The 20953-nt window shown below is 31.6% G+C and overlaps 1 protein-coding gene across 9 annotated transcripts; it reads left to right on the top strand.

Moving 5' to 3' along the window:
- Positions 1-12516: 12516 nt before the first annotated feature.
- On the top strand, positions 12517-18454 carry LOC137810492 (SNARE-like superfamily protein). 9 transcript variants are annotated; one of them, XM_090298169.1, is made up of 7 exons: positions 12569-12710; positions 12807-12844; positions 12967-13003; positions 14236-14512; positions 15310-15427; positions 16504-16622; positions 18125-18454. In XM_090298169.1, the coding sequence occupies exons 4-7, from the start codon at positions 14289-14291 to the stop codon at positions 18174-18176; spliced, it is 513 nt and encodes a 170-aa protein (XP_090154295.1). In that variant the 5' UTR covers positions 12569-12710; positions 12807-12844; positions 12967-13003; positions 14236-14288; the 3' UTR covers positions 18177-18454. The 9 variants fall into 9 exon arrangements, with proteins under 9 accessions (XP_068467881.1, XP_090154297.1, XP_090154295.1 ...); XM_068611783.2 differs by lacking the exon at positions 12967-13003 and having other exon boundaries at positions 14252-14512; XM_068611781.2 differs by lacking the exon at positions 12967-13003.
- Positions 18455-20953: the final 2499 nt, after the last annotated feature.

Below are 20953 nucleotides of genomic sequence, written 5' to 3'. Positions count from 1 at the left end.
CATGTGTTAAAATTGTGTTTTGATATGTTTAATACTTCTTTCATTTACAATCTAAGGTTTTATAACCTAGGAAACTATAAGAAAGTGAATGTTTTGTATAAAAATAGTTATATTAACTATTGAAAACATGCGTATTACTTAACTAAATGTTTGCAACTTGTTCTTTTCGCTATTAATTAATTGAAAACACTTATAATATCTTTGAAAACCAATTTCATGTGTTAAATTTGTGTTTTGATATGTTTAATATTTCTTTTACAATCTTAGTCTATTAATTGATTGAAACACTTATGAATATCTATAAAAACAATTTCATGTGTTAAAATTGTGTTTTCATATGTTTAATATATTTTTTACAATCTAAGGTCTATTAATTGATTTAAACACTTATGATACCTTTCAAAAACCATTTCATGTGTTCAAATTGTATTTTGATATGTTTAATACTTCTTTTACAATCTAAGGTCTATTAATTGATTGAAACACTCTTTGAAAAACAATTTCATGTGTTAAAATTGTGTTTTGATATGTTTAATACTTCTTTCATTTACAATCTAAGGTTTTATAACCTAGGAAACTATAAGAAAGTGAATGTTTTGTATAAAAATAGTTATATTAACTATTGAAAACATGTGTATTACTTAACTAAATGTTTGCAACTTGTTCTTTTCGCTATTAATTGATTGAAAACACTTATGATATCTTTGAAAACAAATTTCATGTGTTAAAATTGTGTTTGGATATGTTTAATATTTCTTTTACAATCTTAGTCTATTAATTGATTGAAACACTTATGAATATCTTTGAAAAACAATTTCATGTGTTAAAATTGTGTTTTCATATGTTTAATATATTTTTTACAATCTAAGGTCTATTAATTGATTCAAACACTTATGATACCTTTCAAAAACCATTTCATGTGTTCAAATTGTATTTTGATATGTTTAATACTTCTTTTACAATCTAAGGTCTATTAATTGATTGAAACACTCTTTGAAAAACAATTTCATGTGTTAAAATTGTGTTTTGATATGTTTAATACTTCTTTCATTTACAATCTAAGGTTTTATAACCTAGGAAACTATAAGAAAGTGAATGTTTTGTATAAAAATAGTTTAAAAGTATCTTAACTATTGAAAACATGCGTATTACTTAACTAAATGTTTGCAACTTGTTCTTTTCGCTATTAATTGATTGAAAACACTTATGATATCTTTGAAAACCAATTTCATGTGTTAAAATTGTGTTTTGATATGTTTAATATTTCTTTTACAATCTTAGTCTATTAATTGATTGAAACACTTATGAATATCTTTGAAAAACAATTTCATGTGTTAAAGTTGTGTTTTCACATGTTTAATATATTTTTTACAATCTAAGGTCTATTAATTGATTCAAACACTTATGATATCTTTCAAAAACCCATTTCATGTGTTCAAATTGTATTTTGATATGTTTAATACTTCTTTTACAATCTAAGGTCTATTAATTGATTGAAACACTCTTTGAAAAACAATTTCATGTGTTAAAATTGTGTTTTGATATATTTAATACTTCTTTCATTTACAATCTAAGGTTTTATAGCCTAGGAAACTATAAGAAAGTGAATGTTTTGTATAATAATAGTTTAAAAGTATCTTAACTATTGAAAACAAGGGTATTACTTAACTAAATGTTTTCAACTTGTTCTTTTCACTATTATTTGATTGAAAACACTTATGATATATTTGAAAACCAATTTCATGTGTTAAAATTGTGTTTTGATATGTGTTAGATATTATTAGATATAATTAGATATTATTTGATATTATGAGATATTATAGATATTGTTAGATATCTCATATTTATGTAATGGGCTTAGCCCATATGTTCCTTTTTCCTATATAAACATAACCCTATGTGTTCAATATACACAAGGGATTTACCCTATTCTTTCTTTTCCTTTAATATGGTATCTACAGCATAAGGTTAGAGTTTAGGGTTTTGGGTTCAATTTTTATTGGTGAATCCACTATTCACTGGAATTTTCCAGCCACCACCCCCACTGTTTCGCCGTACCCGCCTCCGGACCTTTGTCGGACCTTCGTCGGACCTTCACCGGACCTTCACCGGACCTTCACCGGACCTTCGTCGGACCTTCGTCGGACCTTCACCGGAACTTCGCCGGAACTTCACCGGAACTTCGTCGGACCTTCGCCGGAGCCGCCGCCGGAATCGCTGTCGGAGCCTTCATCTTTGTTGCTCCCACCAATTAACCGGTGACTAGATTTGTCCTTATCTTTTATGGCTTCTTCCGCTTCCGCTGCCACTATGGCTTCTTCTTCCGTCATTATGCCGGATTCATCTATTTATACTAATTACGTCAATGTTCATCTTTCCATTGACAAATTGGATGGAACCAATTATGACACTTGGGCATCAGATATTAAATTATGGCTTAAGAGTCAAGGTTATGTTGATCATCTTACTCATCCTACTCTTGCTGAAAATGAGGTTGTTCGTTGGTCGAAAATTGATGCTCAATTATGCATTATTATCAAATCGACCATTCACTCATCTTTAAAACAAATTTTTCGTACCTATGAAACATGTTCAGAAGTTTGGGAACAAGCAAAATTATTATACACCAATGATACTCAACGTCTTTATGGTGTGTGTCAAAATCTTCTCACAATTGTTGCTCCCAAACGTCTTGATGGTACAATGGCAGAATATCTAGGTAAACTTCATGCTCTTCTTCATGATTTTAATGAGTTATTACCTCCTGCCTCTACTCCTTCTCAAGAACTAGAACAAAGATCCAAGTTCTTCATGTTATTGGGTTTACATGGTCTTCCTGATGATTATTCTCACGTTCGTGATCAAATTTTGGGATCTCCTATTGTGCCCAATTTTACTTCCACTTGTTCTACCCTTTTGCGCGTGCCAGGTAAACACACCGCTGATATAACGTCTCATGTTGATGACTCTTCTGCTTTAGTATCTCAGCATAATGATCGTACTCGCCCTCACAAGCCAGGCAAAGGGCGTCACAAGTGTGACCATTGTGGCAAACTTGGCCACAAAATTGACAGATGTTATGCCTTACATGGTCGTCCTCCTAGATCTGTTGCGGTTGCTCAAATTGCCCCTGTGCAACCTTCTACCATGGACCATACTTCAATTGATACCCCAAGCCAGCCTGCTATTTTCAATGAATTTCTTAAATGGTATGAGGATCGTCAGAACCCTAGTTCCACGGCTTCTGTTGCACATTCAGGTACATCTTTTGTTGGCCTCACTCACTCCACTTCCCATGGCCCTTGGGTTCTAGATTCAGGTGCCACGGATCACATTACTGGTAATAAATCTTTTTTCTCTTCCCTATCTACTACGGGTTATTTACCTTCAGTTACCATGGCCAATGGATATAGGGTACCATCACATGGTGTTGGTACTATTAATCTTTTTTCATCTTTATCTATTGATAATGTTCTTTATGTCCCTGGGTCTCCATTTAACTTATTATCCATTAGTCGTCTCACTCGTTCCCTTGACTGTGTTATTTCTTTTACCAAAGATTCTGTTACTTTACAGGACCGGAGTTCGGGACGGATGATTGGCACCGGATGTGAGTCTCATGGACTTTATCAACTACAGATCTCTGCACATGTTGGCGCAATTATGGATTCTCCATCTCTCATTCATGCTCGATTGGGTCATCCTAGTCTTGCCAAGATGCAACAGCTTGTTCCAAGTTTGTCTAATGTGTCTACTTTATCATGTGAGTCGTGTCAGTTAGGGAAACACATTCGTAGTTCTTTTCCTCGTAGTGTCTCACAACGTGCTTCATCTCCTTTTGCCTTAGTTCACTTTGACATTTGGGGACCAAGTCGTATTAAGTCTAATTTAGGATTTCAGTATTTTGTTACTTTTATTGATGATTATTCAAGATGTACTTGGGTATTTTTAACGAAAAACCGTTCTGAGTTGTTTTCTATATTTCAAATATTTTACAATGAAATTAAAAATCAATTTGGAATTTCCATCCGAAATTTTGCGTAGTGATAATGGACGTGAGTATTTTTCTCATTCTTTTAAAAATTTTATGGCTTCTCATGGTATTCTTCATCAAACTTCATGTGCTTATACACCTCAACAAAATGGGGTAGCTGAGCGCAAGAATAGACATCTTGTTGAAACAACTCGTACTATTTTAATCCATGGTGATGTTCCTCAGCGTTTTTGGGGTGATGCTGTTCTTAGTGCATGTTATCTCATTAATCGCATGCCATCTTCAGTTTTAGATAACAAAATTCCTCATTCTATTTTATTCCCACATGACCCTCTCCACTCTTTACCTCCCAAAGTTTTTGGGTCCACATGTTTTGTTCATAATTTTAGTCCTGGTCTTGATAAATTATCTCCTAAGTCACACAAATGTGTCTTTTTAAGGTTCACTAGATCACAAAAAGGATATAAATGTTTCTCACCGTCTTTAAACCGTTATTTTATTTCAGCAGATGTCACCTTCAGTGAATCTTCCCTTTACTTTAAGTCTTGTCCTTCTCCTTCAATTTCTTCATCTAATCAAGTTAATATTCCTCTTGTTGTGCCTAGTGCACCTAACAATTCACCACCGCCGCCAACTCTTCAGGTGTTTAGTCGTCGTCAACCGTCTCATCGTCCATCAGCAGACTCTATTCTGGTGCCAACACCTCATCCCCCTCCGGCTCCTATAGTTGAACCTCCGACTATTGAACCTGATCTTCCTATTGTTATCCGTAAAGGTATACGTTCTACTCGTAATCCCTCTCCACATTATACTGTTTTGAGTTACCATAGACTATCTCAACCCTTTTATACCTGCCTTTCGTCTATTTCTTCTGTATCCATTCCAAAATCTGTAGGTGATGCCTTAGCCCATCCTGGTTGGCGTCAGGCCATGCTTGATGAAATGAATGCGCTTCAGAATAATGGAACTTGGGAACTTGTTCCTTTACCATCTAGGAAATCTGTTGTTGGTTGCAGGTGGATTTTTGCTATCAAAGTTGATCCTGATGGTACTATTGATCGTCTCAAAGCTCGTCTTGTGGCTAAGGGTTATACCCAAATTTTTGGTTTAGACTATGGTGATACTTTTTCTCCAGTAGCAAAGATGGCCTCTGTTCGCTTATTCATAGCTATGGTTGCTCTTCAACAATGGCCTCTTTATCAACTGGATGTTAAAAATGCTTTTCTTAATGGGGATTTGTAGGAAGAAATTTATATGGAGCAACCTCCCGGTTTTGTTGCTCAGGGGGAGTCTTCTGGATTGGTATGTCGTCTTCGCAAATCCTTATATGGCCTCAAGCAGTCTCCTAGGGCTTGGTTTGGAAAATTTAGCAATGTTGTTCAACAATTTGGTATGACTCGCAGTGAAGGCGATCATTTAGTTTTTTATCGTCACTCGAGTGCTGGGTGTATCTATCTTGTAGTATATGTTGATGACATTGTTCTTACAGGCAGTGATCACCATGGCATCTCACAAGTAAAACAACACCTTTGTCAACACTTTCAGACCAAAGATCTTGGCAAACTCAGATATTTCTTGGGGATTGAGGTAGCACAATCCAATACTGGTATTGTTATCTCTCAAAGAAAATACGCATTAGATATTTTGGAGGAAATTGGGTTGATGAATTCGAAATCTGTTGATACTCCCATGGATCCCAACGTCAAACTTCTACCCAATCAGGGGGAGCCTCTTTCAGATCCTGAGAAGTACAGGAGATTAGTTGGAAGATTGAACTATCTCACTGTTACTCGTCCTGATATTTCCTTTGCAGTCAGTGTGGTGAGTCAATTTCTTAATTCTCCATGTGAAGATCATTGGAATGCAGTCATTCGTATAGTGAGTACATTAAAGGCTCTCCTGGAAAAGGTTTGTTATATGGTCATAATAACCATACTAAAGTCGTTTGTTATTCAGATGCTGATTGGGCAGGATCTCCATCTGATAGAAGGTCAACTTCTGGTTATTGTGTCTCCATTGGTGATAACTTGATCTCTTGGAAGAGCAAGAAACAAAGTATTGTGGCAAGATCTAGTGCATAAGCAGAATATAGAGCTATGGCCTCGGCTACTTGTGAGCTTATTTGGCTTAAACAGTTACTTAAAGAATTGCAATTTGGAGAGGTTACTCAAATGACACTGATATGTGATAATCAGGCTGCTCTTCATATTAGCTCAAATCCAGTTTTTCATGAAAGGACAAAACATATTGAGATTGATTGTCATTTCATTCGAGAAAAGATTATATCAGGAGATATCAAGACTGAGTTTGTTAATTCAAATAATCAATTAGCAGATATTTTTACTAAACCCTTACGAGGACCTAGGATTGATTACATTTGTAACAACCTAGGTACATATGATCTATATGCACCAGCTTGAGGGGAGTGTTAGATATTATTAGATATAATTAGATATTATTTGATATTATGAGATATTATAGATATTGTTAGATATCTCATATTTATGTAATGGGCTTAGCCCATATGTTTCTTTTTCCTATATAAACATAACCCTATGTGTTCAATATACACAAGGGATTTACCCTATTCTTTCTTTTCTTTTAATAATATGTTTTAATATTTCTTTTACAATCTTAGTCTATTAATTGATTGAAACACTTATGAATATCTTTGAAAAACAATTTCATATGTTAAAATTTTTCTTTCATATGTTTTTATATATTTTAAAATTTTATTTTTTAAAAATTTATTTTATTAAAACAAAGTATGAAAGAAGTAGAAGTTGTTGGTCAACTAACAAAAACATACAATAAATTGGTTATAATAATAAGCCTCACTAATAAAATATTCTCTACTCTCCTAAAAAGAAGATAAAATAAAACTTGGATTTTCTTAATTTTTAGTATATCTTTAAAATATATTAAATTTAATATTTTTTAAAAATAAGTGTAATCTATATCTCGGATTCTTCATTGTAACTGTTTTTTATGTACACAAATTTGTTCATATTTTATCATTCTATCAATATTTCATTTTTATTTTAAAAAAATTGAGAGAGGTGCATTACATTTATTATTTATTATTTGAAAAGAATGAGTAAAATTCAACTTTGAATTGAAAAGTGATTTGGTGTATAGTTACTTTAATTATTTTAAAATATAATTGGAATTTAAGTAAAATTCCATAAATATCTCATCAATGCAATTTATTTTTTTTTATAAAATTAATAAATTTAAAATCTAGTTTTATTAATATTAATGATTAAATTAGATCATTTTTTCTTAAAAATTTAGATAATTTGGATCCTATATATACTTAGGAATTGTCGATAAAATGTATGTAAATTGATACTTAAAATCAAATAAAATATTATTGTTTGTATATTTATATTAAAAATATAAATTTATAATTTATTTTAATAAATAAGAATATTTTATATATAAAAAAGTAATATTCTTTATAATTGATTTTAAAAATGATATTATAGTTTAGTTTTGTTTTAAAAACAGTTTTCCAGTGATTAAGTATTTGCAAAACAAAATTATATAAATAAATATCTATACCTATATATTATATATATATATATAAAAAGGAATTCCCCTATTTAACTGCTCTAAAAAAATTTCCTATTTTATCCTTAGATTAATATTTAGTTTTATTTTATTATTTTGGGTATTGCGTCATCTCCTTTTTTTTTTTAATATCTAGAATAAATGGATGAGTGATTTTGAATTAAAAGAGGTGGTTTGTTTTGAAAATCAATTGCTTAAGAGAGGGAGTGTCTCTTCAAATTACCAGAGAGAAAACAAAATTAGGAGACGTGAGTAAGTAGTGGTCAAACTAAGCGGTTACTTCCAACTCTTGATTTTTTGGATTGTTTCTCTCTTTTTGATCTTAATTGAGACAAATTGTGAATTAATGATTTACTTCAATTTTCAATAGTCTTCACCTCTGCATTTCTCTACTCGATTCCTTTCTTTCTCTCTTTAATGTTAGAGTTAATTATATTCATTCCCCTCTTTTGTCATTTAGTTGTGAATCTTTATTCTCCTGTTTTGTGATTTAGTTGTTTTGTGATTTAGTTGTGAATCTCTGGTTGACATTGTGGTTTCTTTGATTTTTAAACGGAGGATTCATTCATTTTGTTGGCTAATCGAGGAACCTCCGACGACTTATTCTCTCAAATTTGCAACACCCACCAACATCGCTCATCAAAAATTCATCTGTTATGCTTCTATTTTTCTTTTATGTGTCGTTTAAATTTTATAAATGTCAATGTAGTATTTATTTCCAAGTTCCTATTTATTTATTTCACTGCTAATTTTTTTTGTGTGTTACAGAGGCTGATGAACTAAGGCAGATCCAAAAAGGAACCGGAGGGTTGATTTTGCCTACCAGGTTGATTGGGTGGTAGTGATATTCAAGACTTACCTACCCGTAAGAAAAAGCACCCTCTTCCCGATTCCTTTCTTCATCGCTTCAAGAACAAACGGGGTTTGTCCGTCTCGGATCTTACTTCTACGATATCAATTTTCATTTTTCTAATTGGGTTTTCGCCATCATGAATTTTATGTGTTTTGAAGAAATTGGGTTATTACTGTGTATTCATTATTGAAGGTTGTGTGATAGGAATGGTACCAAAAATAAATGGAGTTTTTTCTCCTTCTTGGAGGGCGAAAGCAAAAGGTTAATCAAGTAATGAGAGCAGACATTGCTCGCCATGCAAAGCTTGAAGAAGAGGTCATATCATCTCTCCTTTGTTTCATCATTCATTCAACAAGCATTAACTAGCGGTTTCCTTGCACAGTAAGCACCCAAATACAACCATTTACAATAACCAACTATTATAAAAAAAAATATAAAGTAACCGTCCACTCGTCCCACGTCCACTGCATCCATTCCGTCTTTTTATCGGCCTCCACTCTTTCTCAATGCTCTTATAAAAGAAGCACAAAAGAAGCCTATATAATTTCGATTATTTAATTGTTGGAAGAACAAGTGGAGGCGGAAGAAGTATCAACGGTTCTCCCCAACCTTTCGCGACCCCTTTCACTAATCTCAACTAGGTTGATTCTGACCTCGCTTGCTTGAACCCTCAAGGAGCAGGTTTCACTTTATTCCTCTTTTTCTCATTCTACTATATTCCTTCATCTTCACCCCCTTTAATTTGGGACAAAAAATTATTAATGTAACACTGATTTGATTAGTTTGTTTGCTTATTCATGCGTTTTGTTTGAGTTCTGGCATGAAGTTTTTTTTCCAGTATATGCAAGGTAAAACAATTATTTAAGGTACAAGCATTACCTTGATGTGACAACTTCAAGTTCAATAAGGACGGGAGAAGTGACATTTTTTTGGATGTTAATGGAAATGAGATTGGTGGAAAATTATTACTCCTATGATTTTTTAAAAATTATAATAATTTTTTGGTTTTATTTATTTTGATATTTAGCGGTTTTTTATTAGTTTAGAGAGAATGTCTCTGTTAGAACTGTAATCACTTTTGTTGTCATATTAAATCATTATTATTATCTTATTTTATATTTAATATATCACTACTTCTCAATTATGATAGTTAGCAAATTACATGGAAGAGAAGGCAATTGGACCTTGATTCTTGAGCGCAAACCTTCACAAGGAACAATGTTGAGAAAAAAAAATTCTAACAATGTTGATGAGTGGAGGGGATTAAATATAACAATGTTAGAATTTTTTTTTCTCAACATTGTTCCTTGTGAACACATGAATAAGCAAACAAACAAATCAAATCAGTGTTACGTTAATATTTTTCCCCCCAAATTAAAGGGGGTGAAGATGAAGGAGTATAGTAGAATGAGAAAAAGAGGAATAAAAGTGAAACCTGCTCCTAGAGGGTTCAAGCAAACGAGATCAGAATCAACCTAGTTGAGATTAGTGAAAAGGGTCGCGAAAGGTTGGGGAGAACTGTTGATACTTCTTCCGTTTCCACCTGCTCTTCCAACAATTAAATAATCGAAATTATATAGGCTTCTTTTGTGCTTCTTTTATAAGAGTATTGAGAAAGAGTGGAGGCTGATGAAAAGGCGGAATGGATGCAATGGACGTGGGACGAGTGAAAGGTTACTCTAGATTTTTTATAATAGTTGGTTATTGTAAATGGTTGTGTTTGGGTGCTTACCGCGCAAGAAAACCGCTAGTTAATCCTTGTTGAATGAATGATGAAACAAAGGAGATATGATATGACCTCTTCTTCAATCTTTGCATGGCAAACAATGCCTGCTCTCATTACTTGATTAACCTTTTGCTTTCGCCCTCCAAGAAGGAGAAAAAACTCCATTTGTTTTTGTCACCATTCCTGTCACACAACCTTCAATAATGAATACACAGTAATAACCCAATTTCTTCAAAACACATAAAATTCATGATGGTGGAAACCCAATTAGAAAATTGAAAATTGATATCGTAGAAGTAAGATTCGGGACGGACAAACCCCGTTTGTTCTTGAAGCGATGAAGAAAGAAATCGGGAAGAAGGTGCTTTTTATTGCGGGTAGGTAAGTCTTGAATATCACTACCACCCAACAAACCTGGTAGGCAAAATCAACACTCTGGTTCCTTTTTGGATCTGCCTCGGTTCAACAGTCAACCTCTGTAACACAAAAAAAAAAGCTAGCAGTGAAATAAATAAATAGGAACTTGGAAATAAATACTACATTGACATTTATAAAATTTAAAAGACACATAAAAGAAAACATAGAAGCATAACAAATGAATTTTCGATGAGTGATGTTGGTGGGTGTTGCAAATTTGATAGAATAAGTCGTCGGAGGTTTGTCGATTAGCCAACACAATGAATGAATCCTCCTTTTTTTCCTGTATGCGAGGTTTAAAATCAAAGAAACCACGATGTCAACCATAGATTTACAACTAAATCACAAAACAACTAATTCACAAAACAGGGGAATAGAGATTCATAACTAAATCACAAAGTAGGGGAATAGAGATTCACAACTAAATCACAAAACAGGGGAACGAATATAATTAACTCTAACATTAGAGAGAGAGAGAAAGGAACCAGGGAGCGAAATGCAGAGGTGAAGACGATTTAAAATTGAAGTAAATCCTTAATTCACAATTTGTTTCAATTAAGAGCAAAAAGAGATAAACAATCCAGAAAATCAAAAGTTGGAAGTAACCGCTCACGTTTGGCCACTACTTACTTATGTCTCCTAATTTTTTCCCTCTCTCATAATTTGAACTAACACTCCCTCTCTTTAAGCAATTGATTTTCAAAATAAACCATCTATTTTAATTCAAAACCGCTCCTCCATTTATTCCAAATATTTTTAAAAAGAAGGAAATGACGCAATACCCAAAATAATAAAATAAAACTAAATATTAATCTAAGGATAAAATAGAAAAAAAATTGAGAGCAGTTAAAGAAGGGAATCCCCTTTATATATAAGTATAGATAAACAGAAACACACATATAATAGTGATAAAAATAAAAAATGTGGATATACAATAATGATAAAAAACAAAAAAATGAATACACATGTTAATATTTAAAAAATACAAATACACATAAATTTCCAATGAATTAAAATATTACAATATGAATTTATAGTTCATTTTAATAAATACAAATACACATATAATAAAACTAAAAAATAACGATATACAGTTTGATATTTAAAAAATACATAAACACATAAATTTATATGAATTAGAATGTTTGAGTGAATTTATAGTTTATTTTAATAAATACAAATACATATATAATAATGATAAAAATAAAAGTACGGATAGATGATAATAATAAAAATAAAAAATGTGGATGAATAATAATAATAATAATAATAATAATAATTATAATAATTATAATAATAATAATAATAATAATAAATAAATAAAAAAAACAAAGACACACATTAATAAAAAAATAAAAAAAATATAGATACACAATAATGATAAAAATAAAAAATTAGATATATAATATTAATACAAAAATAGTAAAAAAAAAAAATCCGCTAAATACTGATAAATACAAATACATATATAATAATGATAAAAATAAAAGATGTGATATACACTCTCCCTAGTTTAAATAAAAATAAGATGGATAAATTGTTGTTTAAGGATTAGATGTTACATTCTATACATTATTTTTGAGAAATGTTGGTAAATATTTACTTTATAAATTATTTGTTTTCTCGATGCAAGTTTTGAGTTAGAATTTTATTTGTTAATATCAATAATTTTTTTCAACAAAGTTATTAGTTGTTTTTTTCAATAAGAAGTGAAATTTTTTTCGACTAACATTAACTAAAATTATGTTTTACCAATATCAAATTGTTTTTTCATTAAATTTATTAAAAAATAGCACAAATAAATATGAATTATTTTATTTAATTAAAAATAATTAAAATCTAATAAATCTAGATTATTAATTTAAATAAAAACATTTGAAAAATGGAACCACTTAAAACAAGAGTAATTTAAATTGAATTTATTTAAATACCTTGAAAAATATAAAATTATCTGAAATTATTTTAGTGACAGACTTCACCTTGAGTAAAATAAAACCGTAAAATGAACAACTTGAGCCCTGAACTTCAACTTAGATCTCTTCTCTCTCTCTCTTCGATTCGTCCACACTTGGTCGTGATCGCCGCAGGCCACACCGCCGGCGCCATTCTCGTCGTGTCACCGATGCTTTTCACAGAACACTGAAAAGGTAAGTCCCTGCAATTCCTTCATTTCTTTTTTAATCTGTGAGTCCACATTCTTCATTTCATTTGTTCTTTATTTTTTATTATTTTTAATTTCTTAGGGGATTTACACAAGATAGCATCGCTATCCCACTAACAGGTGCCACCCGTTTAATTCTAACCACGGTTTTCCGTTTTCTGTTTCGTACTTTTGTTTTGGTTTTCTCACTTACCTTCATTTTGCTTCTTCTGCTACCATTTTATACCTCTACTTCTGCTCAGATCCTTCCCTGTTTTTACCACTTCACTCTTTTATACGGTATTAATCATCCTCTGCTATGCTCTGTTTGGCTTATTTATTTTTGGGTGAGATAGAAAATTGGTGTTATTAGTCTGATTTTCATAATTATACCATCGACGAAGGTGTCAGGGTTTCGAGGATCAGTTCAAGTTTAATCAGTATACCTTTGTTTAATTAGTTTGGTTTAATTTTCCCTACACCTAGAAATTGTACATATAATTGCTGCATTTTATATTTCGCATATTGAGTTGCTGAGATTGTATATAATTCAAAAAAATCAATGGGAGCAAGTATATTATTCATTTCCAATATCATGCATTGCCTTGATCGAGTATCAGTAAGTGCGGGTATTGAGTTTTGGAGTCGGTGTGTGTCTTCTGGTCTAGTGTCCAAATATGGAACCTATCTTAGTTTATGTTGATTCTGACTGTTCTACCATTTTTCCATCATTGACTCTGGACATTGAGAATGTATGCATTGAAAGGCCAAGTGTTTGAGTATTATTTTGGCCACTGCGTTGTTAATCATTATGCATTTAATGGTCATCCTTCCAAATTTTCTCAGCCCCATCTCCCACCTCTGCCAGGAAACTTGACACCTTACTCAGTTTGACCTGAATCCGACCCGAGGTGATCTACCCAACCTGGTTTCTTTTGATCCCAAACCTGACCCCACCCAAGTTCAACCCCAATTCGAAATTAATTTTGTAGACCAAAATCTGAAGAGAATCTACACTTACATTTGACCAAACCATAGGCGCACACCTTCGCTGCTGCTCCTCGCTAGTAGCCTCTGGATGTACTTCTAGTCCTACTTGCTTTTCATTCACCATGAATTTCTATTTCCTTCTTTTTATTTTGGACTTTGAAGAAATATTGTCCATTGGTAATTTTGAATTGCAAATTTGGATGTCACAATTGATTTGGGGCCAGTCTTTGATTTTTGAGCTCTATAATCTTATTGTGTTTGAGATTTCTGATATTGTTCTTAGTATTATGGTATTTTTTTAATAAATCAATCAGTTGCATAACTTGACAATGGCAGCTAACAATGACTATAGTCCAAAAAAATCATGATGTTTGGAGTGAGTTATGGTGAATATTTACTCTTGCAATATGGTATTTTTTTCATAGATGCCAATGCAATTTTTAATTTTGTGGAATCCAATTATGTGTATTTGTTCCTTGTGTATATGGTGTTTATTGGCCAATTACGAAGCAGTGTTAATGTGATTAGCATACATGTGTCAGGGTTTTGTTTTTTCAGTGATTATCAATCTATTCTTCATCCCTGTTGATCAAGAATGCAATTCTTTGGGGGTTCTGAAATCAGTCCTTCACCTCCTGCTCCAGCAGCTTCGGGAAACAATGGCCATATGATTTATGTGTTTAATAGAAATGGTGTGTGCCTGCTCTATAGGGAGTGGAATCGCCCCTTGCGGACGTTGGATGCCCAACAAGACCATAAGTTAATGTTTGGTCTGCTTTTTTCTCTGAAGTCTTTAACTGCCAAGATGGACCCCACTAGGTATGTTTGTCTCATGGATTTCGAATAAATGCAAAATCGTCCTTCCTGCTATCCGAATCCTATATTTACTGTTTAAATTTACTTCCATGATTAATTTCTTAATACACAAAGCAATTTATCTCCTTAAAAGTAATGTGAAAATTGCGTATACTTGCAATGTTTTAAATGAAAGGAAATTTATGTTACCGTGTTGCAAAATTTTCCATATTGCCTAGCAAGTTATTTTGATATTTCTGGTGAAATAATCACTAAGCTTTGATAGTTTTCTTGGAAAAACGACATAAATGAGCAATTATTTCTTCAAAATAAGCTAAATCAAACATATGCTAAGTCTGCTTGCTTCTGTTCTGATTCTATGAAGAACTGTTTTTGCAGCATATATTATTTTCTTATGTGTTGCATTTCTAAATTGTTTTTAGGTGTAAAATATAAAAGTGGTAAGGTGTGCCTGGATGACCAACCTTCTACTTAAAATGTATACTTGTTTCTTTCTTTGAATAGCAAACTAAGCATGTGAACTATGCTTATTTTCCGATGCTATTTTATTCTTTATCCTTATTTTAATATGTTTCCCATGTTCCTTATCCTTATACCCTTATACTACATATTTTCTCTTGAATATTTTATGCTTTGCATAATTATAATTGATCATGTTAATATTTTGATTGAATTACTGTCAGAGTAAAGATCAACAAGTCATGGATTATATAGTGGACTTTTCCTGTAATTAATAAAGGAATTTATATTGCATGTTGCACTGGCATGTTTAATTAATTATGCTCCAAATTGTTGTGCAGTGCTGCTGAGAAAGGAAACCTTGGTATGCCTCAGTTACCTGGCCAAGGTTGTTCATTTCACAGTTTCCGCACTAATACATACAAACTTAGTTTCATGGAAAGTCCTTCTGGAATAAAGGTCAGCTACAATAAAGTTTTGGTTTCCTTTGTATGTTTGTTAGAGAACCTTATGGATGAAGTTACTTCTGGTTCTGAAGTCTAGTGCCGAAATGTTTTGCACCTTGGCTTTTATTCATTTATTCATTGATAATTGTAGCTATTTGACACTTATTCTGTATTTGTCTGTTATATTTATTAATCTCAATTTGGCCAGAAAAATATTAGGTTTATTGACTTAATTTTAAATGAAAACTGGAGTGGCGGAGAACTGGAAAAAGAAGAGAACAGGATAAAGAGAAAGAAATATGAAACACTATGATATAATCTTTGGATTGATTTATGAATTTTGGCCTGATCTAATCTTTTGAGTTACTTACAAATCCATGACTATTTAGTCAAGTATGAGGATGGTTAGCTTCTGGCCCACTTCATTGTAACTTGTAAAGCTTGTTTGTTAAAATCAAGAACAACAAACTTGTCTATAAGATGCATAGGTGATAAAATGGTTTAGAAACTTCAGATATGGGGTATTTGTTCTTCTTTAGGAACGTGTACATAAATAGTAGTGAATTTTAGTTTAGTAGATTTCACTAAATTTATCGTTTACACTTTGTTTGGTTGTGAGAATGAGTGAGGAAGAAATTAAGATAGGTGTTTGGTGGGTGAGAAAGAAAAGGGAATAGTTTAAAAAACGGTAGAAGGAGTCACTGTAATATTTTTATCACCTATTTTTAGTCTACTCTGCAACTCTCTTCCCATCTCTTCTGTATTTCTTTTCAATCAATCACTTTTAATTTTCACTTTATTTTCCATTTATTTCCACTCATCCAACTTATTTTTATCCATCCTTTTTCTCTCTTCTTTACCAAAGAGAGCGTTAGAAGTTGTCTTAAAAGTTGTGCAAAGTAAGATGGACCGCTTAACAGCTATAGCAGTGCTAGCTATTTTAGCAATTAAAGAGATGTATTACAGCACTGATAAGTATATCTAATCATGTTATACTTTCTAGAAAATAAATCAACATGGCGATCTTCATAATTTCATCTATGGGTTGTTAAAATGTTCCTACAATGACTCTGTTCTTGCTTTATTCAGATCATCTTGGTGACTCATCCTAGAACTGGTGATCTACGGGAATCCTTAAAGCGTATCTACAATTTGTATGTTGATTATGTTGTCAAAAACCCGCTTTATACACCTGGATCTCCTATTAGGTAACATAATTTATACTTCCCTGTAAATGACATACTTCTCCTTTAATCAAATGAACGACTTATTTGTCCTGTGCCATGGTTTCATAGTGTCATCCATGGACAATGTCATCATTAGTTGGCTTCGTTCTATGTCTTCAATGCATATGACCGCCATTTTATGCCCTGTTTTATTTTGTTTTGAGGAAAGAAATAGAGGATGAAAATAGAGATTTTTTTTTGAAGAAAAATAGGTAAAAAAAAAAATTAAATGTTTAGTTAGTTGTTTGATAGATGGAGTAGAGTGAAAAATATAGTGTTTTTGAAGGTTATCTAATTTGATTGATTTGATAGAAAATGAGGAGAGAGATAGAGCAATCTCAATAGAAATAAATGAGAAATAATACAGTGCGTCTCACTATTTTACATATTTTCCCTCAACCAAGCAAATAAAAAAAACTTTGTCCCTCTCCCTTCTCTCTACGAAACAAAAGGTTAGTGTCGAGGAGGTGCAAGACTGATGAAGGTGAGCTTGTGATACGTGGTTAGCCACACTGTTCATAGGTTCAAATCCAAACTTTGCTTAATCTATATAGTGAGAGGCCACTGAGAGTCTAATGTAGATTGTCTGTTTAAGGAGGTAGATTTGTTGAAATGTTTGTAAGCTGGCTAAGTACCACTTTAGTTAATGCTAGACATCGAAAAAGAAAAAGTAGGGCAGGGCAGCCTTATGACAAACATCATTCAATCTTTATAATTATTCCCAGTAAGTGCAGAGCTATCAAAGTGGATTGGTCAGCTACGGCCTGAAAGCTCACTTGATAAATTTGCCACCAGAACCTTGATCCTCAGCAACCCCATGTTTGCATAGAGCTCAGCTCACAGATATCAAAAAATGGAATTGGTTTTTAAATTAATCCAGAAATTTCAGAAACTCATAATCTTTTCCTAGTTCTTATATAGTAAAGTCAAACAAACTACTGACAATTTATATTGATTGATACAGTAAATCAGAATAGAACCTACCCCCTGTCACTAGTAACTACTGTCTTCTAGCCAGGCCTCCACTAGTTGTGGCCACACCATTTTGTGCTCTACAACTATGCTCAATAGATTGCCGGCTAGCCCAGGACGGGTGCGGCCTTAATTGAGTTCAGTGCTTTGGTTAGTGGGTGATGTGTTCATCCACGATAGAATTTCGGCTTACAGCCTATTTCACCTGTACATTTTGCTATGATTTCATATGTTTTATTTTGTGATTTTAGCTACTACAACATCATATAACCTCAGATCGTGTGGAGTAGATTTATGTCTAACGTGTTATTCATATTTTATCAATAAGCATAACACTTGTTTTTTTGTTTATAATCTGATATGTTTTTGTTTTTGATATACGTTAATTTTATTGCTAGTTAACTATTTTCCCTCTTAGCTAAAATGGTGAGGAATTGTATTTTATGATTTCGTAGATTTCTTGTTGCCACGAAAGTTTTTTTACTAGATAAACTTTTAATGGGTATTCATAGGTGTGAGCTGTTCAATACAACCTTGGATCAGTATGTGAGAGGCATTGCGTAGAAGCTGAGTTGTCTTCATTCAACACTGTTTATGACTACTGTGGTATAACGCCTTGTTTTGCATGGTGTACGTGAGAAACATTGTGCATAGAAGCCACGTTGTTTGACTTGTTTCCGTAAAACACTGTTCGTGACTTGTTGTATGGTATAACGCCTTGTTTTTCAGTCAGAAACTTTTAGGGATAATCCATTTGATTGATTTTATTGAATCCTACAATTTATGTTACCCTGCCTTTCTCTTCAAATATATATAACAAACTCGAGATACTTAGTGTGACATATGATTAGGCATGGTCTCCAATTTTGTCCTCAAAGCTAAGATTGAATGCATGCTTAAATTAAAATTCGCAGACTTAAGTTTGAACTGTGTTTGATAAAAATACGTTTATCATTTTTGTTTGGATATTTTGTGTTCAAAAGTATATTGATGAAATAAATTTATTTGGATAATACTAATCAAAGTACTTTTAGTTGATGTTGTAGTTGAATAAATATTGACAACACAAAGAATGAAATTTCAAAAGCAACTTGGACTATTTTTAATTTTTCTGTTTAGGGTGCCTCGAACTCAGTTTGGAGAGTAAATTAGTTTTGTAGCATGTTTGGTTACTCTTAAAATTACGTTTGCATGTTAAAATTTTGTTTGAAAGCTCAATTTTGTAGAAATAAGACTTGAGTTTCTTTTCAAACTTCAATCTTAACATGTTCCTGATCCAACCCACTTAAGGTGAAATGGTGAAGAAAATTGTACTCAGAGACAACTAAATACTTGCTTTGGTTTGATGTGCATCAATCTTCCCTCAAAGTGCAACTAAACACTTTCTAAAATAACTTATTTATCTTGTTTAACCTATTCCAAAATTGAAGGTACAAATGTTCATTTGATTTTTACGAATGACTATTTCATTTTATTTTCTTTGTCAATGTCATATATCTTATGCAACTGAGTTATTTTTGGTAACTTTTATAATCAAAATGTTAAACTGAGTTTATTATGAAGAAGAGAGTTAGCAACACATTCCTATAAATATGCATTTTATTATTTATTAAAATTTATTCAAAACTACAAAAATTTAAAGAATCATAAAAAAAAGTGGGACCTGCATTTATTTTAAATTTTTTAATAATTTTCATCTAATAACAGTATGTTGCAAACATTATCAAGCATGGTAATGACATAGGACTCTTTAGATGATTGATTTGGTCAAGTACAATTCTGATAAAGACATTCTTCCTACACCTTACCAATTGTCCAAAATATTCTTTATTTTGCATTTGAAAATTCTCAATTCATAAAATACCTTTTTAAAAAGCAAACCCATAATAGATTACTGTGTTCTGGAATAAAATTTAAAAATCGTTCCAGAAAACAAAATTCCATAATGCAAAAAAATACGTTTTGGAAAAAAAAATCCGAAAAAATTATGGAAATGTATTTCAAAAAATATTTTTCAAAATTTTAAAAAATGTTATGAAAACACAAATCCAGAAAAAGTGATTATAGAAATATTTTTTTATCTGCACCTGCTCTTTATTTAAGGACATTTTTGTCATTTTACATGTAAATTAGATCGATCTAATGGAGGTTCAAATGTTTTAGGTGAAGGAAGTAATTGCTACTGATAAAGGAGATTATGTCTACACTGAAATATCACAGAATGAAATATGAAATAAGCGAAGTAAAAAGGGTTTGTAGTTACTCTAATTATCAACGAATGTATTGTTGATGATGATGGATGTGTGAAAGAGATTGTGTCTGGATCAACAAACGCATAAACGATTTTGCCTTTCACATGGCTAAAATTTAATACATAATCAATTATGCTTAGAGAACAATTACACATATAATTGATTATGTGTATAAAAAGTAGAGATAATTAATTGTGCTTGAATTACAACTACTCACATATGTTTATAAAAAAAATAAAGATAATCGATTGTGTTTGAATTACAACTAGTCACATAATAGATTATGTATATAAAAACTGGTGGTGTAGTTGTAGTTAGATGTGGTTAGTAGATGTAGGTGATGTGGTTAGTAACTATTGGAGTGTGATTAGTAACTGTTGGTGTGTTTACAATTAATAATATTATTTAAATTCAATACAAATTAATTTAATAATTATATTTTATAAATTATGAATATTGAATTTATTTATTTGAATTTCATAATTTAAAATGTTTAATAATTTTCCACCTAAAAGTTTTAACAATTATGAAAAGTTCAAATTTTATTTTCAACACAAACACAATTTTTTTTTCTCACAAATTGACATAATATGATGTTTTTTTTCCTAAAGTCAGTTTCAACACACTTTAAAAACAATGTTTTAATTACAAACAACTAAAATTCACAAATAAGTGAATATTTTTTTTTTAAATTATATTTATATGAATATGAATTTGTGTATTATTTTTATGAAAAGTTCATGTTGTGACAATGTTAACTAACCTGTATTTTCTTTGAAAATATTAATTCAACGATACCATAAATAATTTATTTATTTTTAATTAATTCAAATATAGACAAAAATCGTTCATATTTCATTATATATAAATTTTTAATTATAAGGATAAATTTGTAAATTTTCATTTAACACCTTTAAAAAAGATTAAAAATTCCACCACAACCATAACATCACTCACAAACCCCAATAAATTCCTCTCACAAATATACTCTAGCATAGCTCAATCAAAACACATTCATTTTCTTCACCATTTTCTTGAAGTTTTTCTCTCAAATCCCTCTCTTAAATCCAAACACATACCCTCATACCA

The sequence above is a fragment of the Phaseolus vulgaris genome, chromosome 2 (assembly GCF_051622355.1).
Source record: "Phaseolus vulgaris cultivar YP4 chromosome 2, ASM5162235v1, whole genome shotgun sequence".
Classification (NCBI taxonomy): Eukaryota; Viridiplantae; Streptophyta; class Magnoliopsida; order Fabales; family Fabaceae; genus Phaseolus; species Phaseolus vulgaris.
Note: the sequence above shows the minus strand (reverse complement) of the source record. Positions and strands in the feature narration are given on the sequence as shown.